General features: G+C 38.4%; 1 protein-coding gene across 1 annotated transcript in view; it reads left to right on the top strand.

Annotated features, from left to right (window-relative positions):
* The window catches only part of zgc:165507 (monocarboxylate transporter 2), a 28184-nt gene extending 3589 nt beyond the window's left edge, over nucleotides 1-24595 (top strand). The window contains exons 2-5 of the mRNA XM_005939239.3: nucleotides 7691-7937; nucleotides 17943-18086; nucleotides 19101-19904; nucleotides 20285-24595. Of these exons, the coding sequence (XP_005939301.1) occupies nucleotides 7724-7937; nucleotides 17943-18086; nucleotides 19101-19904; nucleotides 20285-20565 (1443 nt within the window). The 5' untranslated portion in view covers nucleotides 7691-7723 and the 3' untranslated portion in view covers nucleotides 20566-24595. The remainder of the gene's footprint in view (nucleotides 1-7690; nucleotides 7938-17942; nucleotides 18087-19100; nucleotides 19905-20284) is intronic.
* Nucleotides 24596-26087: the final 1492 nt, after the last annotated feature.

Raw genomic sequence — 26087 nt, 5'->3', positions numbered from 1 at the left:
ACAGCAGCTTCCTCCTCAACAGTGTACTGCAAATCACGAAAACACAACAGTTAAGAATAAGTAAGAGGGTCAAAGATTCCAAGTACGGAGCAAGCCTCCAGACTCCACAGATCAGCTCGATAAAACGTCCACAGGATGTCCCTAAACATGGCCTATCCAGAAGCTTAACCCACAAGACCCAAAGGATCTGGTACCACAGGTCACCCTCAGAAGTTCCATACCTTGATGGATCAGCAGTACAGTTGCAAGGGTTTGAAAAATAGTGATAGTTCACAAATGAAAAAAAGTTAGCTCCCTACATTAAAAAGAGAAAAGAAAGAGCAAAGAGCAGACTCAAACTGATTCTACCTGATTCTTATTTGAAAGATGGAAATCATGCCAGATGTGAACCCACCCATGACACACCATCACAGAACCACTCGGCACTGATCAAAAACTACAAAAACTGTTTCTTTGGACTCTTATGATGGCTAGTTAAGTTTTTTTTTGTACCCTATTCGTCAAGTAATAGGGTAAAAAAAGTACAAATATTCTGAGCAACAGAATTAGTATCATTACATAACATTAGTATCCTTCCCCCCCATACACATTTCTAGACATGACTAACGTTTGCTGTCTGACTATTAAATATAACATGATTACAGTTCTGTGACCTTCATGACATGGTCAGAGGTGTGTAGTGGAGAGGGAGCTCAGGATTGGATGTTTAATGTGGGTGTTGGCAGCCCATATGGAAAAGTGAATAAGCCTCCCAGCATGCTCTTGTGTCCACACATGAAATTTATTTTCTAAATCAAGGCATCCCGGAGTTAGTAAAAGGCCAGAGGCTGAGGAGAAAGGGAACTACAGTGTTAGTGTACTTTATGGGGAGACCCTCTGCCTGATGGCCTTTTTAATCATAAAGCAGATTTTAAAGGAATTATTTCTTTGTGAAAGAATATGGGCGAGTGTGTTTGCCTGACTGCTGAAGTGAGATTAGATTGTTGTTGTGATGATAAGAAGATGGCATGTGTGCTTTAGTCAACATTTAGAGAGGTGTTTATTGGGTTAATAATGAACTTCTATTTTAACAATGGGTGTACTGTTACTTGGAGGTTACCTTAGAGCTAATCTTCCATAACTTCAAGTCCCAGCATGAGGCTTTGGCGGAGTCAGGAGGAGGAGGGGGGCATGCTGGCAAGCTGAGTGTAGAGGTCAAGTTTCCTTTTGTACTTACAGGATATGTTCACCTGAATAGCTTTTAAGTGAAGCTTTTGAGTATTTCTTCTGTTCAAGGTCTTCACAAATACAGACAAATCCTACGCTTTAATTTATCTCCTCCAGGTAAAACCGGTGTCCTCTTGCTCCGTAACTCTGATTTAGTTAACCTTCTGTTGTCCTTCATTACAATTCAAGTCTTACAAGGCTCCACAAAAGCCCATTAAAAAACATTAGTAATTGACCACTGCTCAACCTTCCACTATCAGTAAAAGTGGAAAAAGTACTTCAACATATAAGAATTCAAAGAAAACTTTTAATTAGATGTGAACATGAAAATGTGGAATTGTTGCTCTTCTGAAGGATGTCTTTGCTGTTCTTTTCATCCTCCTTTAATGGCCCCTGAAGGCTACCTTTAAAAGGTGTCTGCAATATCTCTCTCAGGAAACTATAATTAACCTCCATCTAAAAATAATAACTGGATGTTGAAGTTGTGTTGGCAGAGTTTGAGAATCATGATTCCCTTAAGGAGATATTAAAGTTTAAACCTGTGGTAATCAGTGTTTTTGTAATAACAATAAATCAAGTTCTCAATGTGTTTTGTACAAGGAGTTATTGCACTTACTGTTTTAGAGTCTTTAAGCTTTTCTAATGTGATTTTTTATGGCCTCTAGCTTTACTGCAGAGCCGATATAGGATATTTAAGCCTGATACAGATATCAATATTAGGTAATCTGATATATGAGACAATATTATTTATTTTTGAGATACATCAAATAAACAGTTTTCACTTCAATTTGTTATGTTTAGTTATTTATTTACTCATTTTAGCTCTGCACCATTCTGCCCGGATCATCTGGTTGTTGTGTTTTTGGTGTGGATGACAAAGTTTTCAATGTCAACACACGTGACGTGGCTGAAGGATGTTTCTCTCGTCTCGTCTGCTTCTTCATCATTCAGTTATCGGGTGTTATAAATTCAGATACTAATAGATTGGCAGAATGCTAATGTCAGATTTGGATCTAAACATGATCATATGTAGTCATTGATTTGCTGCTACTACCGTTAGCAGGAAATGTAGTAGGTCTGGTGTGCCAACTCAAAGAGGGCAAATTTCATTTATTCCTCTTTACTGACATGAAATCCAACACTGAGTCTCAGCTTTGTCCTTGTTGTGAATGAAACCTGACATTCTTCTTGATGTCTTGGCTTCCTACCAAGGCACTAAGTGATGTCTTTCTAGGACACACACATACACATTCACACAAAAACACAAACACACAGATGTGAGCAGACCTGTTTGCACGGAGAACATTTTTTGTCATAATGCACAGTTACTGTAACCTTAACCTGTCACGACTAACCAAACTCTAACCTTACCCTACAAACAAAGACTTGTAGCTCAAACAGCACACACATTCTGTCCAGTATGTAACCCAGCTTTTGCCAGTTCTATGATTTGATTATAGAAACTCTATTTTGGTTTCTGCTCCCCTTGCCGTGTCCTTGCTGCCCCCTCCACTGAGCTCTGTTGTCCGGATAAGACTCATCAAGGTGAAGTCAGGTGGTCAATTCAAGTGCACTGAGATCACACAGGCCCAAAAAAACCTCAGTCTGTTCAGCTTGAGCGACTCTGTGCATGGCTCCACACTTGTTGAGAAATGTGGTTTCACAGTCGCTCTGTAGAACACTTTCTAACATGGTGACTTGTGATGGATTCTTTGGGGGATTTATTATGATGCTTGAAAAATGCGGTTAATCCAAATCAGTGCCAGTTGGCCAATCCTTCCTCTTGGGTCAGAGTGACATATCTTTAAAAATACTTGGCAGATATTACTGGAAAATAATGAATTCAGCTCATTTTGACTTGTCTTCTATTGCCGTCTTCCAATCAAGATTTCTGTTTACGTTGGTTTCTGCCAAAACACAAAGTAAGCTTCATGTATCCTTTGTGTTATTATTAGATAGCTGTTTCATGTCACTAAGCTAATGCTAGGTAGATAACATAGCAGTCATATATATACATATAAAAAGCAAAAGAAGAAAAGTGCTAATATGTTTCCTAATCATGTTTCCTGAACTCAGTGGAAAACATTGCTAGGCCAAGAAAACATGCTAAAAAAACATAATAAGAAGACATAAGAACTTCAGGAAAGATTGTGATTGAATCTTAATTCACTGACATTGGACCACTAAATAATATGACTGTGGATCTTTCTGACATGGTTCCGCTAGAAAATGGACAATGGGCTTTTCATAGGTTTGGGCTAAATGATCGATGACCCAGTGAATGTATACGCAGATGGAGGACAGAAGCTGCTCTGTGTCTAACATGCTGCTTTGGAAAGACTTCACAGCTACAGTCATATTTTATGACCACTGTAAACGAGCCCTTATTTATTATGTGAAACATACAAATACTCACCATGGCAATCAGCCCATCAGTGCTGGTACATAGTCAAACTAGCATACTGGTCTGTAACTGCTGACCTCTGTGGAAGACAAATCTGAAAAAAATTCCAGACAGGAGTCAATAAAGTTTTCTTAGCACCTTGACAATGAATTATGTTTGGTTGGTGAGTTGGAATGTTTTATTCTAAAAGTGGTCTTTCAAGTGGGTGTGGTTGTACAGTCCTGTTGTTGTCACCTGACTTGTTCCTTGGCACTGTTTTATAACCCACCAGCTTTGACCCAAGCAGCAGTCAGGGCCGTAGTAGCTGCTCTCATGATCACTGGTGTGAAGGGCACAGGGGAGACGGCACATGACACTGATCTGGAAGGAAGTAAGTGTTGACTTTGTAACGACCGAACAGTGACTTTACTTTGTTTGACTTCTTGTGTACTTATATGGTTGATCATAAACCAGATCCATCAAGCTTGTGCGGACAATTCCCTTTTTTTACCTACTAGATCTTTTATGGCCAATCTGTTTGGAGCTTCATATTAACAGCCATCAATTTATAAGCTGCTTATGGGTTCTGAGGATCCTTCGTGCACTGTTGTCACGTTCAATCAATCAAAACTAGTATTTCCACCAATTGCCGCTCTGGACAGTCTGTAATCTGATTAGCACGGATTAGACCTACTATATGAAACTCCGGGAAGAAAGACTAATCTTTAACTTTGATTAAAGGGGCAATACAAGATATATATATATATAGAGGACAGTTTTTAGCACAAGTGATGTTTTGCTTAAATCATTCACTTATTTAAAACACAGTTCCACAACTATTGAATTCCAAAATAAAAGCAAATTTAGTCATTCCCCTTTGGCTTTTAATTATTATTATCTGAACTATACAGGATTTTTAAGACCAGTACCAATACGATATCAGTTTGGATATCCAACATATCTGCCAATATGGTAAAGGAAAACAGACAAAAGGAAGGAAAAACACAATATTCCTTTTGCTTGCTGGCCAGGTAGAGTCATTCATCCATCAACACAGTGCCTGTTTTTTATCACTTGAACACAGTGATGCACATTGAAACTAGTCAGTGCCTGTGTGGCTCATTTAGTCATAAAAGTCCATACAACATTGTTAGTATAGTTTACTTGTTATATGAGTTGAAAATCTACTTGGAGGAAATGTTCTAGTTGGCTAAAAGCGAAATGCATCTACTACACAAAATCTCTACAGACTTGCTACAGCCGCACGTCTCAGGGCCCCTGAAGTTTCTTATTTACTGGTGCGTTCCAGTTGAAGTGGAAAGTTAGAAATCCATAGACATCCAAGTCGAAATTCCCAAATGAAACACTGCTCCGATTCAGATTTCTTTCTGTGAACTTTTTAAGCACAAAACAGCAGGTATTGTGCTGTCATGCTAATAATGCACGAATGGCTCTACATTGCTAAGAAACAGAACAAATCCTGTTTGAACTTGCTTTTCCAACTTTGCTACTGTAGTTCGTTCGTTTTAAAGCCTTAAAAGTGTTCGTTGTGATGTCACTCTCTGGCCTCCTGCCAAGAAATAATCTTGTCTTTTATTTCCTGCTTCCTAACTTTCTTTAGCTTTTCAAAATTATTGACAGCAGCAAATGTATGAGTCTCCACAACAATGCAGTCTGCTCATACCTGAGCTGGAACAAGGAAGCAGAGTGACATCATTTATTTACACTGGTCTTTACGAGTCATTGATGCACTCGGACAGGAGAACCATATGGTTCTCCTGGTTAAATCCTTTGATGTTCTTAAATGAAACTTGCTCTGGTAAGATGTCGACTCAGGGCCGGTACGTTTGGATCAGCCAGCTGAATATTTTCATGTAAAAGTTAAAAACAATGATGTTGTATTTCACTTAAAGTTGTGGTTTGAATTTTCCAGTGGTTGCCTGTTGTGTTGTAGAGGAAACTGTCAGAGCTGATGGTCGAGTCGCTTGATCAGATACAAAGCTGGATAGTAAGGTTTCGTATGATGTTTATGTTTAGTCAATTTTCTGCTTGATCAGTCAACTGGCACGGGAAAGATGTTATCATTAAGCGCACAGACAGGTGAAACTTGATATGCACTGTGCGGGTCTGAGTTTTAATCGTGACCATTGTTTTTTTTCTAAATAAATAATAAAACACTGACAATTATTTAGATGTCTGAGAAATAGCGGGTGACGGCTACCCCAGCAGCAATCTCTTCCCCTAAACAATGAATCAAATGCAGAATGCAAAAAACTGCAGTTCCTTTAATGGCCACTGGAGTCTGACTCCAAAAAGAACTCCATCCCCATAAATGCCCAACTTCAGCCACAGTCTACAACAAGAAACATTTTAGCCCTCGGTCAGAGAGGCCTAGAAACTGTCGCTAGGTAAAAATGTGGATTTCTTGGTGTGCAGCTGCTGGAGGTTGCTGGCAGATACCTGTACTGAATGGAAACTCTCTGCCTTATGCAGCATGCTTCAAAACTAGTAAACCTTACCTTGAAGCATGCTGTCCATTTTTGGTTTTGCAGCTTCACTACCACTGGACTGTAGAGGGCCATGGGTGCCAAAATGAATTAGCTAAATACATAATTAAATAATGGATAAAAGTAGAAAATAATTAATAAAATATTCATTAATTTAATTTAAAACATTTAATAATTATGTATTTATTTTTAATTGTAATTCATTATTGACACATTTAATTAAGTAATTCCTTCCAGTTTGAACGAATTATAGACACGTTTTATGGTCTATTCATGACAAGTAGCTGGTAATTATTAGCAGTACGCAACCAAAGTGCAGCACCACATGGCTCTTTGCAACCAGTTACACCTGCCAGCAACTTCCAGCAACCGCTCACCACATGTAGGAATGCAGCTTCCTCCCTAGAGACTGGTGGTTGCCAAAGGGACGCCGACCGTACTCTCGGCTTGTATGACTGAGACCTGAGGTCTTTATAGCTAATTTCCCCCTTACTAACAACTTCATGGTGGATTTAAACGCTTGGATTGTCTTTAAGCTTACAATGACTGTTCTGACTGGCAGGTATTCTAGCAACCAGCTATTGCTGATACCTGTCTGCTAGGAACAGGTCATCATTAAGCGATCAACAGGGAACCAGTTTGACTTTTAAACCTTAAAATGGGCCTCGCTCTCTAATGAAAACATAATAACACAAAGCTGAAGTGAAATCAGCGGTGCCAATTATTTCAGACTCGTACCCGGTAATCCGAGTCTGGCTGTGTTAATCTCAATAATTACTCACTTGTGATTCTGCACCGCTGACATGAGCAAACATGTTGACTCTTCGACAGGTTGCTCATTTCTGTGACGCCACACTAGCTGCCATCATCTCAGTGGGTGCCTCAAATTAATTATACAGCTGTAAATTATATAGCCTCACCTCTGACTGATGACAGAGGTGAGGCTAATGAGCTTAGACAGAGCTAAAAACATAGCAGCTGGCCTTTTTGGTTTATCACGTGTCCGTGAATATAAATGCATCTTTCTTTACTTGACTTGTAGCATCAGTACAGTGATGCGTGGCAGTAGATAGTTTCCATACTTGTTTTTTTTCCCTTACGTATAATTAGGTCAGGTTTACTCTGTATACACACCACGTGATTTTAAACTGCCACTACACTTCTGTAAGTCAAGCTCTACCCTTGTTTCATTAATGCCTGTGGGAAGGAGGTGTGCTCAAGGTGAGCAGTGGGTGGGGGAGATCTGGCCTCTCAGGTATAATGAGTGCATGCCCTCTGGAATCTCGTGATCCTGTGTTTGCCCACACCCTATAAAGGATAAGGGCCTCTGGCATGTCCTCCTTGCTCTTGTGTCACATTACTGTTTGCAGCTGCGCATCTGAAAAACAGAGAGAACAAACATTTGAACCTCCTTTGTCATCCCACAGGTGTCTGTATACTGTCAATATGAGCTACAGCTTGTGATTTATCTACAGGATATACTACCCCTAATGATCGATGACATTTTCCTAGAAACAGAACTTCTCGGGTCATTTTTTCCATAACCTTAAAGTTCTCTGTGAGTTTTGATATCCTCCTTTCTTTCTTTTTCCAGCGTTCAGCAAATCTGCGTTGAGTTGGGCCAGTGATGCCAACCCCAGCCACAAGTCCTGCTGTGCCCCCACCAGATGGTGGGTGGGGGTGGGCTGTGGTACTTGGATCTTTCATCTCCATAGGATTCTCATACGCTTTCCCGAAAGCCATCACAGTCTTCTTCAAAGAAATCCAGAACATTTTCGGCGCCTCCTACAGTCAGATCGCATGGATCTCCTCCATCATGCTCGCCGTCATGTATGCTGCAGGTAAATAACTGGTTAAAACAAAGGAAAAGCTAAATGAAATTTTTCTAACATAGTTAAACCTGTTCATGTTTCGAAAGCCTCTCATAATAATTTGGTATTCTAGAGTGGGGTTGTCATGGGTTGTTGCTACAGCAACTACACGACGTAAAACATAGATCATTTAATTATTGCATATAGGGCTGCTCGATTATGGCAAAAATGATAATCACGATTATTTTCACTGAAATTGAGATCTCGATTATTTGACGATATTTATTTAACCCTTTAAGACCTACTATAGAACCAAGTCCGACAGAGCTTATATTATTTTTTTACATGTTGTAGTGCCATTTGTGGGAGCATTTCAAGTTGCTAAATAACTGTTATAGCCCATATTTTAATAATATGTATGCATTAAGTCATAGTAATTAATTGCAAAAAAGTGCAATAAACTACAAAAAAATTGAAAATTGTTTTTGTTTTGTTTTTTTACATATATTTCTACTTGGAGAAATTTAAGAGGTTATCCCTCAAAACTTTAAATACAAAAAAGTTGCAAAAAATAGTTTACAACAACAGGAAATTTATTTTGAGTGTCTTCATAGTTTTATTTTTGAGATACACCAATTTTTATATACTGCAGGAAAAACAAAAAAACAATCCTATGATGCAAATTTGCAAAGAAAACAGCAGGTGCATCAAAATAAACTATTTCCAGCAGTGCAATTCGAGTTCTAAGCATCCCAGAAACTATTCAGAAAAGTCAAACATGACCAGTATAGGCTTTTAAGGCCTACAAGTAAAAAACTACATTTTCCGCGAAAATGACGTCACTTCCGGTTTCGGGCAGGAAATGCGATAGTTCGCGCTGACGTCTTTTTCAATGTGGGAAGTGTTAAGAACAGCTGATCGGATCGGCAAAGCGTGTTTCTGGAATATTATGTTTTTGTTCCTGCAAGCGCTTTTTATGCAATTTTTGCAAAGCTATATGTGGAAGGAAACCGTGACCTAGGACAAGCTGATGGCATAAGATGTAAGTACAACTCCTCTGGTTTCATATGCAAAACAAATTATTGCGCTAGCTTACGTGGTTCAGGTTCTACAGGGATTTAAAAATAGTTACACAAAGCGGAGCGTGCTGCTCTGACCGGATTTAAAGGGTTAACAATGACTTTAAAAAATAATATAAAATAGTGTGCAACACCACTGAAGTTTTTTTACCTCTCTTTTCAACCAACAGCAGTCACTCTCCTCTCCAAATAACTTCTGCTTAGCTTTCCGAGCTTCCCTCGGGTCCTCTTAATCAGCGGTCTCCAACCTTTTTTGCGCCACGGACCGGTTTATGCCCGACAATATTTTCACGGACCGGCCTTTAAGGTGTCGCGGATAAATGAGGGAGGGGCTAATAATCGGCTCAGTCATTTTTAATGATCGTTGAAAGCCCAGATCGTAATCGTGATTAAAATTCGATTAATTGAGCAGCCCTAATTGCATAAAAGTATTATGGAAAAGTTACAAATGAATTTTGTATAAGGCGTCGTATTAGTTATGCTAAAGAAGACATAAAAACAGACCTCCCACTATGAAACTGATTGAACCGGTCTCTGTCTGCATTTTCAAAATTTAACCCAGAGAACGTTTAATTAAATCATTGTTAAAGTAGAAAAGAACAGGCTTGTTCTCCATATGTCCATAATCTGCTTTATCGTGGCTGCCTGCAATAACAATTTCTCTTGGATCTAACTAAAGTCCACTTGCTGCTCCGTTAACGATAACTGATGGCTAACACAGCTATGGGTTAATTGCTAATTGTTAAACAGCGAACGTCAACATGTCTGCCAGCCAGATTAACATTTATGATAACTGTTTAATACTTTACTGCTGTTGAAACGAGAGCTTTACTGACCTCTGAAGTTCTTTCTAAAGTGTTGCTCAGTGTAAACTAGCAGCTGTTAGCTAGCAGCCTTGCTTTGGGTTGTTGTGTGTGAGCTGACGGAGGCAAAGATGCTATTGTTGGTATTGATACAGTTGCAAATTAGTATTTTTATTCAGTAATAATTTGTTATTAATTAATATCTGAGTACTTGTGTTTTTGTCAATGCTACAACCTAATAATGCTAAATAACTTGAGTCTAGATAGTTGGAGTTAGCAGATGCACCATCAAAGAAATCTGAAGAGCACGATATGAGGAAAGGCACATAGGATGGGACATGGTTTATTCAATAGTTTCTCTCATCATTGTCACACTGTTTCTACCTGTAAACACAATATGCAGTGACAGAACTAGTTTGTGTCATTGGATCATGACCTGGATTTGAATCCACACGAGATGCTAGCACAGCATCACATGCACAGCCTGCAGATAACCAGAGAAACTGAAGCCGAACAACAGCAACGACAACAAATTGTAATTCCTTGTGAGTCAGAATCACTTACAGCCTGGAAATTGGGAAAAAAATAATCTATTGGTTGTTGATTGGATTTTGAAATAAATTGATCTGTCTTCTGACATGGAAAGAGGCGAATTTTCATTTCACTGAGGCAGAATTTTTATTTCCGCGTACTAGAATTTCTAATAGTTTTCAGCCTCTAATCAAATTCAGAGCACGATTCGGACAAATCCTTTATCTTCTCAAAATGCTGCCACATTGCTGCAGCTGGCTCTTCATTTTGTTTTGAAAAAAGGAACCTTTGAAGGGTTGGAATTTGTTTTCAGCAGGTCGCCCTCTCCACCATATTGCTCTGATCACCTGCTGTATTTCCCCACTTTGGCTTCAAGCCTGCAGTTTCCTGGCTCGGTAGTGCCATCTGTCCACGCTGTAATCCTCCTGTCACTCTGTCGTGTGCTGTTGTCATCGTCAGACCCGCAAAGCTCATTTCCTATGTTGTGTTCAATTGAAAACAAATTTTCATTCAGTAACTATAAGGTAAAGTCTTCTGCTCAAAATTAAGTATTGTGGTCTCATAAAGTAATTTGGGATTGTGAGTAATTCTGATTATGAGTAAACACCTTATGGACAGGTGGCGTTCATCAGGCTGAAACAAGCCAATGGTTGCTGTTCTGGTAATGACACAACCGCTCTAATGTTCCTAGCGAAACATATTTATCAAACAGTAAAAAACTTGAGTGGTTATTGGCTTTTTCACCGATCGCTAACTGCTGCTTTAGCTTAGCAGTGTCTATATGCCGCTATCACGTGGTTACGGCATCAATACATGCGCTTACTGAGCGAGCCGCTCTTGTTTCTCATTCGTTCACATTGATTGCAGCCATTCAGCTATTCATTAAACACCTGCTCTCTTGTTCTGACTCTCACGCTGATGATTCAATCAGAGTTTAACACCTTTCTAATTCCCCACCGCTGCTTTCGTGTGTGTATTGGTGTTTGCATGGCCCTGTCATTACTGTGGAGCTGCCTGGTAATGAGCCGACAGCCCCAGACACCCACAAGTAATAATCTAATTGATCCAAATGACTGAAATGACCTTTTACTTATTACCTCTACCCTGAGCTACCTTGTGTCTCTTCAACCTGCTAAGCTTTTTGATGAACAAAATACTGATGGTTTTGGCTCAGTGGATTATATTTTATAAGCCAGTTAGGTCACATTTGCAAAGTCCCACACGACATGAGATGTGTGTGGAAGGTTGCTGGTTTGATCCCTGGCTCCTCCAGTCAAGGGCGAGATACTAACCCCAAGTTGTTCTGCGATGCATCAATCGGCCTATGAATGCTGGTGAATGATACATAGAAAGCAGTTATAGACAATGAGGCAAGTTCGGCTATTATTACATTCACAGAGAGTTGGGGAATGGCTGCAATCACAGAGATATAGGATGGTGACAGATGGACCCTTAGGCCATCTGTCACCTCGATTCAGAGATGGTCTTTCCCTTTAAACGTAAATGGCCTCCTTGACTTCGCCCTCAAACCAGCGTTCCTCCCTGTCCAGGATGTGTCCACTGGCCTGTAGGTGTAAATAGACTGTTTAGTCCTTAGCTCTTCTGTGTTGTGCCATCTGCTTGTTTGGTTTCCTCGATGTGTAAATCCTGCTGGCACTTAACATTGTACACTACATTACTCTGTTTGTGCCACATAAGGGATCACTACAGGTTTTCACTTAGGCAGGAATTATCTTTCTTCTCTCCTGGATCAGCTGGAGCTTTCTTTAGGCGCCTTCCCAGCTTTGACAAATGTCCAGCTGAGATAATCACATTTACTCAGGGACTTCTTGATGTGATGTTCTTCTGCTTCCCTGGCCGCTGTGTCTGTGGGGATGGTGTTCGCTCTGTGTTGTAGCGTCCTGATGACGCCCAGTTTATCATCCACATCATGTCAACCTTAGCATGCTAAGCTATCCTTCTGTCAGAGGAGGTTAGCATTAGGCTTATAGTTAAGTTTCACAGAACCCCGCTCTATATCGCCACTTTGGCTACTTTTTGATATTTGTATTGATCTCTTTTGTTGTTATTTTATAGGAAAAATCAAAAACAATAACTAGAATAATAAATAATAAGCTAACCCATCGCTGCAGGTCTATAGCCCTGAGCATTCAGTTATGGAACCAGACGTTTTGAGTGGCAGTACAACTGTGTAGCTACATTTCAGTTTCAGTTTTTGCATGACAGAGCTTCCTCTACAGAAGCTCTACAGATATTGCTACTAAAAATTTGCATAGTCATTTGCTTGCCCTGATGTGCATATCACCTGGCTGACAACATGTTTTCCAGAACAAAAGAACTATCGATGCTATTCTTTTGTTTCTCTGTAAGAGAAGGTGTGGTTAAAAGCTGTAAACCCAACATTGGAAATCTTTTGTGACGGCCTTTGGCATACTTCAGCCCTAGAGTGCAATCCTGCCTCGTATTACATCAGGCAGCAGTGAAGCAACCGCCATGATCCACTCAGCACAGCGAGTGTCGCACTGTGATGATGTGTTTAATCTGCATGCTGTGTGTTTATGTTGGATTAGTGTCACTAATCCACAGTGAGAGAGAGAGCGAGCGCTGACCTTGGCTGTGGAAACGCTGCACACTGTATCACACTCACTGTTAGTCTTAAAGACAGGATACGAAGGCTGGTTTCTCATAAGGAAAAAAGCCAAATATTTTGTTTTTAATGTTTTACCTGGTCATTTTAGAAAAATATTAACAATAATATTGCTTATGATGATGAGTAAATATACTTTTATACATTCATTTACTCTTATTTCTCAGTGGAAAAAGTCAATGGGAACCTTGTTTCTTGAACTTGAGATGTCATTTCCACCTCATTAACACCTTAAGGTTGCTGTATTTGCTGCATGTCAAAGTGATTGAGCAGTCCTTTTTACCACACTGCACAGTAGCTGAAAAGAGAACTGTTGCCAGTGACGTGCATGAATTATCATTAGAAATGTGGATATTGTGAGGAAACATGTAAGTGTTGTCGTCTCTTTAAAAATGAGAACTTATGTAACTTATTCAGAAGCACCTCTGTGGTGAAAACTTTACCTGCCCTGACTGATCATGCCAGTGAATTTCAAGCACCTTTAAAAATCTGCATTTATTTTTTTTCCGGCTTAAAGCCACCGTGTTAGCATCATCCAGGATGTTGCTGCTTACTGCTCTACAAGTGTAAACTTTACATCAAAGCCTCTTGTGAGCCCGAAAATTTGGATAAACTTTTATCACATAAATAAACTGGGTTTCGGGCTGGTTCACTCTCCGTTATTTCCCTTAAAACATCCGTGTAATGGGTCGGCGGTGAGTCACTTCAAAAAACCGCAGAACAGCTTTTAAAAGTTGTTTGCCTCCATTTCTGTCAACTCTTTATCCTGTTTGAAGTGTGATGGATAGCCGGCATCTATCGTGAGCTGAACCAGCCTCTTCGCTTGCAGCTCACATTAAAGTCTCGTGGAAAAAAAAAAAAAAAAAAAACCTGTTAGACGCGTCTCTATATGTGTCATTCCCTTTTGGGATCTAGGTGCTTATATTTAGTTTGGGTCTTTGTCCACTGTGTAATGAAGTCCACGCTGTGTCTGGCCAGGAGATGATAAGCCCTTTTGCAAGAGAGGTAATGTGCAGGCTCAGGGGCTTCCTCATCTTGGCCGATTCGGGTCCCGCCAAGCCCCCGAGAATACCGATCACTGCTGCGGATGCAAATGAGGGGAACTTTCCTCAAGGTCGAAAAAAGATTCATGCAGAGCAAATTAAGTGAGATGACTCCTCGCCCAGTGTGGCTTTTTAAATTGCATTGGGCCTGGCAGAAATATGATACATCTTCTGCCTGGTAATGAGAGCATTATTCAAAAAAAGAAGAAGAAGAAGAAAAAACATCTTTCATTACTTTTCTCTTTCTGTTCGATTTACACCTCCTGCACTTAAAATTCAGCAAAAAGGTTAGGAGACGGGGTGAGTTAAAAGATGCTTAGATTTCTCAAACAATTCTTATTGCTGCCTCATTATAAGCAGGGTGCTTTGTACAGAGAAAGCAATCAAATGTTCTCACACATCTCAAGTGGAACAAAATGTAAACAATAGAACATAAAGTGCCACAGCAGCAATATAATCTGAGTTGTTGAGTCAACCATTTTTAGCTAAAATCAGTGAAACGAGCAGCAAAGCAGAAAAATGTGAATGAAAATTCATTCCAGGCCCAACGGAGAATAACAAACAGTAAGTCATTAAGTTAGAGGAGATTTTCCCATCACTGTTATTAGAATAGAAATGGACTTACTCTGCGTTTTTTTTTTTTTTTTTTTTTTAATGCAGGAAGAACTAGATTTTAATGACAGCAAGAAGCACTGCAATAGCTTTGAAGTGCACTTAAAGCAAGTGCAAGATGCAGGCTTTTGTTATATGAATCCCATTTCAACATTCTTGACATCATTTTGTATATAATTGTTATTTGTTTATGTGGATGTAGTACATTTGTAGCATTCATTTCATTGTTTAGTAAAATTATTAGTAATGTTGTTACATATTGTTGGTTACAAGCTGTTACTGTAAAGTACATAACACCTAACCCCAACCAATCACAGCAGATGGCCCCGCCCCTCCCTGAGCCTGGTTCTGCTGGAGGTTTCTTCCTGTTAAAAGGGAGTTTTTCCTTCCCACTGTCGCCAAAGTGTTCGCTCATAGGGGGTCATGTGATTGTTGGGTTTTTCTCTGTATGTATTACCTTACAATATAAAGCGCCTTGAGGCGACTGTTTTGATTTGGCGCTATATAAATTGAACTGAGTTGAATTAGATAATAATCATAAACAGTGTCATTTCCTATATGTTGCTAATACGAACAAAAAGGCAGAATTTATTTTAAGCATAGTTTTTAAGATAAAAGATATAAACGTTTGACCTTATTTGACCTTGAAGAAGAGTGAGAAGAAGTGAAAGGTCCAAAGTAATGTGATATATAGAATCCCCATATATAATTCCCTGTATGCCCATATGTTCTCAGTACAAATAATGGCACCTTTTTTTAAAATTTTAAAATTTTTATTTTATTCAAACGAATAATGGCACCCGAGAAACACTTTCTTAAATCGCTCTGTGAAGCATTATAATGATATTGACCTTCGGATCAATCTATCAATCTAGAGATCAGAGGTCAAATGTCATATGATTTTAAATCATATTTCGGTACTTTCTACATGTTGACAATACACACCACCTGCACCAATCATAGTTTATAAGTTACAAGGCTTTTTGTAAATTTTCCACCAATAAATCATTGAGTTTATTTTGAAAACCTTGGTGGATGCAAGCCAAATTTGGATGGATTGTGACCCCACTCTACTCCCCTTCAAAGTTTTATCTGAATTTATTCAAAGATTTTCAAGCTATTGTGTTTAGAGACAGAGTGACATGCACACCAAAAACACAACCTCCTTGGCGGAGATCACTTAAATCACTTTAAGCAAATTTGCACTGCACAAGACATAATGCGGATTGCACAACACTGGACATTATATTCTTCATTTCCAGTTAATACTTGTTAAGCTGCTGTTATTGTGTATATATTTATTTATATTTCTTCATACATTCTTATATAGTTCTATATTGTGTATTTTGTTGTACAGTTATTTTATTTTCAACTTTAATTTATATATTTTATCTTATTCTTTCCCAGTTAAATTTACCCTTCATTCTAATTTGTGTTGTACAGTTATTTCATTTTTAACCTTAATTTATATTTTATTCCTTCCTAGTTAAATTTACCCTTTTTAATTTCTCATATTTATTTCCTATCTTATTCATAGCCTTTTCCTTTTTTGTTTTCTTTAGGTCACCAGCAGTTGTCCAAGCATTTCACTACATATCGTACTGTGTATGACTGTGTACGTGACAAATAAAATTTGAATTTGAAATTTGAATTTGAGATAATAAATACCTGTGGTTATCATCCTTACTAATATTTTAAAATATTTTCATTTTAACCCTGAATAATTTGATGATTTTTTTGTGTTGTTGACCCAACTCCAGTTTCTATTAGCTTAATAGAGCGATAGCTTCAATTTCCATCTTTCAACTTGTCTTACTTTCTGACTCACAGCTATAGCTTCATGTTTAACTCTTATGAGTTTTGCTTCCATTAGCACCAGGCATCTATTTCCATTATGGTAACTAGTAGCATACAGTGAAAACTTTGCACTAACAGTTAGGACCCTGATTAAGCTGGCAAAGCGGCGAGATAGCAGTTAGCAGCTAGAGAGCCAGATATTTTCCTTCATGAGTTGCTGAACCAAGGCTGAGGGTTAATATTGGATTCAAATTTACGCTACTAGTCTTATTAGATCATTATATGTCAGTAATGTGATTACATGGTGTCCTATTGACCACAATTGTCCAAATATACTACAGCTTTAAAAATTAAAGCCTGACTGATATGGAATTTTTGAGACTAATGACGATAATGGTGATAAAAAGAAAAAAATGATTCTTGTTCTTTCTGACACATGAAACGTAATTCGATTTCCCTAACATTTGTTATGTGTAGTTAAGCATTTGCTTGTTTACACTCTTCCCAACTCTGCTGGGATCAACTGCTTGTTACATTTGTAGCAATCTAAACAGTGCTTGAATGCTTGAAGGGTGTTTCTCCAGTCTCGACTTTTCAAAATTTCTTTGCCCACAATTTTGTTCTACATGTACAACAAAAAAAACCAAAACCTATTCTATTCAATTCTCTTCCATTATAACATTGGCTGATAACATCGATGTGTGAATAAATCAGGCAGGCTCCACTGAAAGTCTTGCTCAGTGCTGGATTTCACATTGGAAGTGCATCCTGGCTGATGAATTCAGTGCTGAGATTCATGGATTTCATAATGAAGGTGCATTCGGAGATTTATTACAAGTCATACATACCTACAGCTCATAGCATAGTAAAACTATGGAAGTGCCTTTGTGAGATCTAATCAGTCTTTTCCTATTAACATTTGTTTAATAATATTCACACAGACCTCTGTTTTTTCTTTTCATTAAGTCATTTAGATAACATGGTTACATTAGGGATTTCTTATAACCTAATTAACCTAATTTAAGACTTTGGCTGTGAGCTTTCAGTGTCATTACATGCTGAAGTTGCATAATTAGTGACCTCACATGCTCGCAGTAGGCGACTCTTTTGTATCCCTTACAAATCTGGATTCAGTGAGTAAACTGAATGTTTTCTTAAGGCTGTTTGTTTGCACAGCCTCTAAATGTGCAGCCGGGAGAATAAAACATTAGTTAATGTATTTCGACACAATGCATTTTTTTACATAACTTAAACTTGTCAAATGGAATTTAAAAAGTAATTTTACATGCAAGTCTATTCTGTTTAATCACACTGTCACTTTACTTAAATTAATTTGACACACGATGGTGGGAGTGCCTCGTTTAAAAATTGAAACAACCTAGTTTCTGCTATTAATAGCTGCTGGGTTCTGGGTGGTGTTCGGCGCTAACAAGATTAAGTCATTATGCGCTCACTTTCAGTGATCCTGACAGCTGTAAACATGCAAACATGTGGTTTGATTTTCTGTCTTCTATATTTTGCAGGTCCCATCAGCAGCATACTGGTGAACACATATGGCTGCAGACCCATCGTCATGATGGGGGGCTGCCTCTGTGCCCTGGGCATGATCTCAGCTTCCTTCTGCACTAATGTGTTGCAGCTTTACATCTGTATGGGAGTTGTTACTGGTAAGTCCATCTGAATCCGTTTAAATCCATTTTGGGTTAATTTGATTATTCATTGGAATCTGGTTAGAAAAGAAAATAGTTTGCTGTATATATTTAAGTCATTTTCTTTTATTTAAAATTTTGTAAGATTAATCATTTCCATATTTGGACGTGGCACTTGTTTCATGTTTTCCAGAAATCAGCTACAGTACAACAGTATCAATACAGAGCATTAAAATGTCACAAATTTACCATCTAATGATCAGTATTCACATGTGGGGAACAAACCATTTAGTGTCCTGTTGTACTGTTAAACTATTTAATAGCTTTTTAAATCATTCGCTCGCAATGCATTGCATTAGGAAGGTTTTTTTCTGACCTCTTTATGAATAAAACTCAAGTGCAACTGAAGAAAACACCATCAAATAGAAAACTGTTGCAAAAGCATGAAAAAAAACAACAGAAATACTAAAAACAGCAAAAAAAACAAAAACAGCTGCACTTTCCTTATGTTTTGTGATTTGTTTTTGTTTTTTACTTCCACTGTGTTTTATTCATTTTCCATTCTGTTTTTTTTTTTAATATATCCAGTGCTTTATTCAAATTGTTGTGCTATTGCAGCATTTTTCTATTTGCTGGTATTTTCTCCGTGCCGGCAGTGTGCACACTGCTAATGCTGTTCCACAGCAGGGATAATGATGACCTTTTTCATTTCGTGCATTAGCCTGCTAATATCAAGCCTCCTAATAAACACTAATAAGCACAAATTATAGTTGTGGCTGACAGGAATGTCCTTAGTTTCATAGATTCAAGCCAAACTGCTGCTGTAGCATAGCTATAAGCACCAAAGCAACATCAACAAAAATCCTTTTTTGCTTAAAGCTATTCTTATGTCTTTTTTTTTTCAAACTTTATTTTAATTTTAGTTCTTATTTAGGTAAACAAAAAAATAAAAGTAGTATTCTGTAGTATTGATTATTGTAACTGCAGTTAAAGCACAGTTGTTTCAAGTTCAATGCCTTTCTTTCAATATAGGACTGGGGCTGGCCTTCAACCTGCAGCCAGCGTTGACTATGATAGGGAAATACTTCTATAAGAAGCGTCCGATTGCTAATGGGCTGGCAATGGCAGGCAGTCCAGTCTTCCTCAGCACCCTGGCTCCTCTCAACCAGTATCTCTACAATCAGTTTGGCTGGAGAGGAAGCTTCCTCATCTTGGGTGGCCTGCTGCTGAATTGCTGTGTGGCAGGTTCGCTCATGAGGCCTTTAGGACCTCCACCTGGCAAGGTCAAGAAGGATGAAGAGTTGGCCGCCATTGCTACCACGAGCAAGGAGAAGCGCAGTTTTTTGCAAATAGTTAACAAGTATCTGGACTTATCTCTGTTCAAGCATCGTGGCTTTCTCATTTACCTGTCGGGTAATGTCATCATGTTCGTAGGCTTCTTCGCACCTATTGTTTTCCTTGCTGCCTATGCAAAGGACATGGGTGTAGATGAGTACTCTGCTGCCTTCCTGCTCTCAATCCTGGCTTTTGTGGACATGGGTGCCAGGCCTTCCATGGGGCTACTGGCCAACTCTCGTTGGGTCAGACCCAAGATCCAGTACTTCTTCAGCTTTGCTGTACTGTACAATGGAGTATGCCATATCCTCTGTCCACTGGTTGAAAGCTACACTGGTTTGGTGGTGTATGCAATATTCTTTGGCTTTGCCTTTGGAATGGTCAGCTCAGTGCTGTTTGAGACCTTGATGGACCTGGTTGGAGCTCAGAGGTTCTCCAGTGCTGTGGGACTGACCACCATTGTGGAGTGCTGCCCAGTTCTCATTGGGCCACCATTAGCAGGTACAGTCTTTCTGTTTTTGAGCATATTTCATTCATTTACTGGTTTCCATTCAATTTAATGCTGTCAAGAACAACGAATGATAGCATCTATTTGCAGTCAATTGATCCTGGACTACTGCAGCTAGTTGAAAATGATACCAGTCCTGAAAAACACTTTAGTATTTTGCCCTCTACAAGTTAACCAGCTGATTGGTGGAATCCCAGAAATGGAAAATAAATGATTTGGCAACACAACTTTAAGGAAAACACTGACCGAACCCACAATTCAAAATTAAGTGACATTAGCTGAAACATGTTTCCGGTATAGTGTACCTCAGTTTTACATGTGATACTCTAAAATGTATATTATTTATATCTTAATAGTTTCTGTTGTCTTGCAGGGAAACTGGTCGATGTCACAAAAAATTACAAGTATATGTATTTTTGCTGTGGAGCTATTGTGATTCTGGCCAGTATTTGGCTCTTCATCGGAAACTTCATTAACTATAGACTCTTAGATCGTGAGCGCAGACGTGCAGAGATGTACAAACGGACTGAGACAGAAGATCCGGACCAAACTCTGGATCAAAAGGAGGCTGATGGCGAAGCCCAGGCCACTGAAGAACTGGTCGACGAAAGTCAGAAAGACGAGCAACCTATGCAGCGGGAAACCAACATCTAGATTGTACTACTCTGCCAACACCTCACTGTCACCACTGCTGCAATCTTGCCACACCCTCCACTATGATCAGACTGAGCTCCGAGCTAAGAGGTGCCTCCCGGTGTTCCGCCAGGCTCTATCTGGGGTCCTCTACTTCTCTAAAGCCAAAGCAACAGCAGTGTTGTAGGAGAGGCTGTGAGGGATAAATTCTCTTTGACAAAAAGTAAAGTGTAACATACTGTTTGCATGTGAAGAGGCTAAAAGTCAAAATGTTTGTGGAATGTTTGTGGTAGTACTAACTGTATTTTCTTTTTTCCAACATTGAGCTTGTATCGGAAATACTATAAACTGCGGCGTGTGGAGAAACACTCACATGACACAGTGGCTGTTTGAGTCAGTACAAGGGAATATTGTTTCTGTCCTATAAAACTAGGACAAGTGGGAGCAATTGTAGCAGCAAATTAAAAAAATTGGCAGATAATTTTGAAACCTTCATCAAAGATTTATCTGCTGCCATTTATTAAAATAATAATAGTACTGACTCTGTTTTAAAGAGATTTTCTGTGTGACCCAACAGAAAATATCTTTCCATTCTTCCTGCTGCGTCTTCTGACCTGAATGCATCATAATTCCAACAGCACCAGCAACCACATGTTTAAAATAAATAAGCCTCCTTAACAACATAACTGGTAAATAAGATAGGGGTTTTTTGGCATTCAAAGACATTTCCGTCACTTAAACCAGTCTCCGTTACTTGTGATGTCTTGACCACAGACTGCTGATAAAAGATGGACATAACTTCTGAGTCATAAATGCAAAGCCAGTATGGAAGTGCCTTAAATATGCATTTTTTTTAATGGCCACTGGGGGGTGCAAACAGTAGTCCAGTTTAATGAAGGTCAATACAGATCACTAGATCTTATTTAAAATGACATAAATGACATAAATTTTCATTAATTATTGTGCATATAAAACTTAAGAGTATCCTTTTGGGCATGCTTTGTGATTGACACATTGTTACATTGCAGGACTTCCTTTTTGTGGGAACCAATCCTTTCAAAGCTCAAAGGTAGCGATGGAAAAAATGCTTAGCTCGAGGCTTTGCATTGGGACTTCTCTAACTGATGCTTAATGACATGGTGGTTAAATCCATCTTTTATATACAGTCTGTTCTTGAAGTTGAACTAATTTCAACCTCTGGCTTCAGCCAACAAGCAATTTCATTTCCTTTTTGTTCAGCATCTGGGTTGTTTGAGGTTCTACACCCATATTGGACAAGTTAAATGGAGGGTGCTAAATTGCTAGTGCAAATAGCTTACCAGAAAAGGCAGATGAAGGAATCACCTTTGGCCATAGTAATGAACACACCCATTCTACAAGTATCAACATTTAAATTCAAGTTGTGAAGAATGGGACTGTACCTAATTGCACTGTGCTTTATATGGCAACTGGGTGCCCTAAAATTCCAACTTCCATAAATAAGGTACAGATGTGTTCACAGCTGGCGCCTGTGTATTATGCTGTCCATCCGAGAACTCTAACTTTATGCAGTAAAACCTGCCAAAAAGTCCAAGCTCTGATCGGGTCATAAAATGCTACGTTAAATGTCTTGGGTCCCATATTCTTATACTCACATATACCGTGTGCCGCACTAAAAGTGAAATGGCCACACTTCATTCCAGACTTCATTATGAAATTGCTGCAATTCAGTGAATTTAATTATGGTTGAATGTAATTTCCTCTGTGGGCCTTAAGAAGGTATTAATGACCAAAAACCATCGATTACGAGTGGTTTTCTACATATGAAGCCCATAAGCAATATGCTCACATTGTAACACAGCTATACAGGGAAACATATTTATAGTGACCATTGCCTCTCCATACTGTGATACATTGCCTTAAATTTAGTGCAATCAGTGCAGGGGAGACAGTGAAAACTTGATGAATCTTGATAAATCTTTGTGTTAAACGTGGTCCACCTCTTTGGTTTGATTAACTTCCCAACTCATGAGAAATCAATGTAATGTGTGTATACTACGTGATAAAGCTTTAAGTAATTGTATTCTATATGCTGTAGTCATTAACAAACTAATTCACTAACAACCCGCGCACCAGTATGTTAACAAGATGAAGGAACACGTCACTAATTAAGAAATGCTAATTGTGTCCAAGTGTGTCGTGTTCACTCAGATATTTTGGTTGTTATAAATGTCAGTGTTGTTCAGTATGATATCCATTACATGTGTATTTTTGTAAAGGTCACCCTGCTGTGCTGCTGATCAGTTTTTGTCTGAAAACCTGGAGCTAAAACTGACCAAATGATATCCTGCCACAGATAAGAAAGCCAAACACATTTGCAAGTAATCATGAACATACACACTGGTCCCTTTATAAATGGTGGGATGTGTATTCAGAACTCTGAAATCCTGATATCAAGCTGTGTATCAGTGGTTCAACCATATCTTGTCTTTATCTAAGACTCATGATAATAATGCTGTGATATCCTCTGTAGGTGGGTTTGAATCGGCTGCTGTTTTGCTTGTCTGTGTGAACTCTGGTATGAGTATTGACCACTGCTGTGTTCTTTGTTTGTTTTGTTTCTTGCAGGTAATATTGTTCAGTTTCTTTGAGCTCTTTTTTGTCCTGGACTTAGTCTCACATATATTTTCCTTTAAGAATCACTTAATCTGAATCTCCTGTTATGGCCGCTTGTCTCCAGAAATGCACTTTAGTTCATCAGCATTTCATTCCCGTATCACACAGTATTTTTATATACTGTCATGTCTGTACCCTCCTACATTTAAAGTCTGTGAATGTTACTTTATTCAGCCTGCACTTAATTAGTGGAAAGAGGTTCACTATGAATGCTGCAAAATCACTTCTATCAAATAGCACTGCCCCCTGCTGGTTTCAAGCCACATGAAAGGTCAAGAAAGCCAGGTTGTTGTTTGTTACATTTACCTATTTATAATATCAAAAACAATTTATTTTTCATGGGATAAATACATGAGCATTTTTCTTTTCTAAACTATATTTTCTTGATATTTATAGGTTGAATTATACACAAAAAACAAAGCAAAATCTTGTCATGTGAAAATATGGGGAATATAAATTAATTTCAGCACAAAGTTTCATTCCTATTTTTTCCAATGCCCAATTTTCCCGGTAATTAAAATGATGCAGTATGGATAATGTTATTTAAGCAAAAAAATAAATAAATAAATCATATACCATTAAATTTAATGTGTGGTAAGGTAAATAACATGCTTGGAATGTTCTGATATTTACATATTGACATCCAAAACAAGCATTTTGTGTATTTGTTTAATTACGTTTATTATCAATTATAAGGTGTAGCATCTCAAAGATTGTGTTTATTTTCTTTTTATGTGTGTATATTTAGAAAGAAGACATTTATTTTGAAGTTTGCTTAAAACCAGTTTTAGCAGAGCGATGACATTTAAGCGAATAATAATGACTCCTCCCCCTGTGGCATTATTTTTTTAACACAGTTAACTATTAAGCAGCTTAATTTATTATCCTGGTGTGTGGAGGAGGTGTCACTTCGCTGTAAGATATATGCAGATGCTAACGTTGTTGGACACTGGACAGCACTTTGCAGCTAACACCCTTAGCTTGTTGAAATGATAGCAGATTGGAGCTTTTCATTCATATATTAAATAATATAAAACAAATCGTGAACTGTTAACTATAATGATCTGTTTTTCTTTGAATAATGTGTATTACATTTCAATAAAATTATTTTCTTTTTATATGAGAATTTGGGGAATTAGAGGTTTATTCTCAGTTAAATTTGTCTTTTTGTGCATTTCAAATTACCTTTAAAAAACACAAGCAAACACAATTCCAGCTTGCAGGTGGAATCTTCCCACACGTGTATCACACTGCTTTATGTTAATGTGGATATCAGTATGTGTCGCTGCTGATTGTATGGAAGGTCATTTGCTTCTGGGAGGAGGAGGAAATGTAAGCTAACTGTGCCTTATTGTTTTAAACTGACAGATATAAACATGGACAATAGTGCAACTTCTCCCCTTGCTTATGTTGTGTGTATGTTTACACATCACTGCAGTCCTTTTTACTCTAAACGATCAACTTGTGTAAAGGAAAGGAAAAAGAAATTCACTCCATATTTAAACCACATATGAACAAATACCCTGATGATGTGAGAATGTGTATGCACTGAATCTGGAAAAGTATTTTTTGTCATTTGTCTGACAGAACTCACTATGTATTGTGTTTATGGAGCTTTGTACACATAGTCACACATCCAGATATTTCTGTGTATGTACACATGTACTTTTTTGTGTGCGTGTGGTGTGTTTGGACCTTCATACTGTAGTTTGTCTCAGCAGTAATCTCAGTGTCTTTCATCCTTCGAGTACCAGATGTAATATACGCTTTCAATCAGGGCAACTATCCTGTACAACATGATCCTTTTTCAGATTGCGTCACTTATTTCCACTACCTCTGCAACTGTCATGTCAGAGTGGGGAACAGAACCACACGGGTATAGAAAATTAAATTATGTTTTTGTAACTAATATAAAGATATCACAAATCACATTAGCTAAATAAACTATGTATGTATTCAAATGAACGATTGTCCCTGACTTTGTTTATGATTTTACGTTTTGACTGATAGCTAATGAAAGTTAAACCAAGCCACAGACTGGATATAAAGATGGACATAATGTAGCCTCCACCTGTGAGGTTTTTAGCAGTATTTTACCTGCACTCTCTCTAATGGCCAACAGGAGGCGACTCCTCTATTGTCAGAAAGAAGGCTAGTTGATCTAGAACATGGTTACTTTTCCACGTGACTTAAATTAGCTCTTTTGTAAGCAAATGCAAAGACATCATTTTATCACAAAGCTATAGATCTGTAGATATATAAAGTCTGGCAAGTGCCGAGTGATGTTAAAGGGATTGAATGCTGACGCCAGCCGAGCAGCTGAATTCAACAGGTGACAAAAGCAGGAATGAGCAGTCATGTAGCTATAATGCTACATGTAGCATTATAGCTACATGTAGCATTATAGCTACATGTAGCATTCTAGACTCCATTTCTGTCTGATTCTGTTGATACAAGAGTTGCTTTTCCTCCTTCTTTGGAATGTTTTTCACCAACTTTTATGTTTACTTTGTTACACTTGAGGATTGTTTGTGGCCTGATTAGGGTAGGAATTATCAGTGATTGGGACTGTAACTATATTATACTGTTAATTTTTGAATTATGCGATTTTGTATCTCAGGTCATTTTGCAGGGTGACATAAAAGTAATGTAATGAGTAGTTTAATGAATTAGGCTACGTCCACATGTACACGGGTATTTTTGAAAACGGAGATTTTCCGTTTTCGTTTTAAAAAATAATCCCGTCCACACGTAAACGCAGAAATGAAGGAAAATGCTGCTAGGAACATGCCAAAGCAACAGGTGGCGATATATTCCTAACCGTGTAGAAATGTTGGCCAATCAGAAGTCTAGAAGCCTCGGTGGGAAATAGTAAACAAAGATGGGGC

Source organism: Haplochromis burtoni, unplaced genomic scaffold (assembly GCF_018398535.1).
Source record: "Haplochromis burtoni strain Fernald_Lab_line unplaced genomic scaffold, NCSU_Asbu1 Contig_267, whole genome shotgun sequence".
NCBI lineage: Eukaryota > Metazoa > Chordata > Actinopteri > Cichliformes > Cichlidae > Haplochromis > Haplochromis burtoni.
This window is presented reverse-complemented; position numbering and strand designations above follow the sequence as displayed.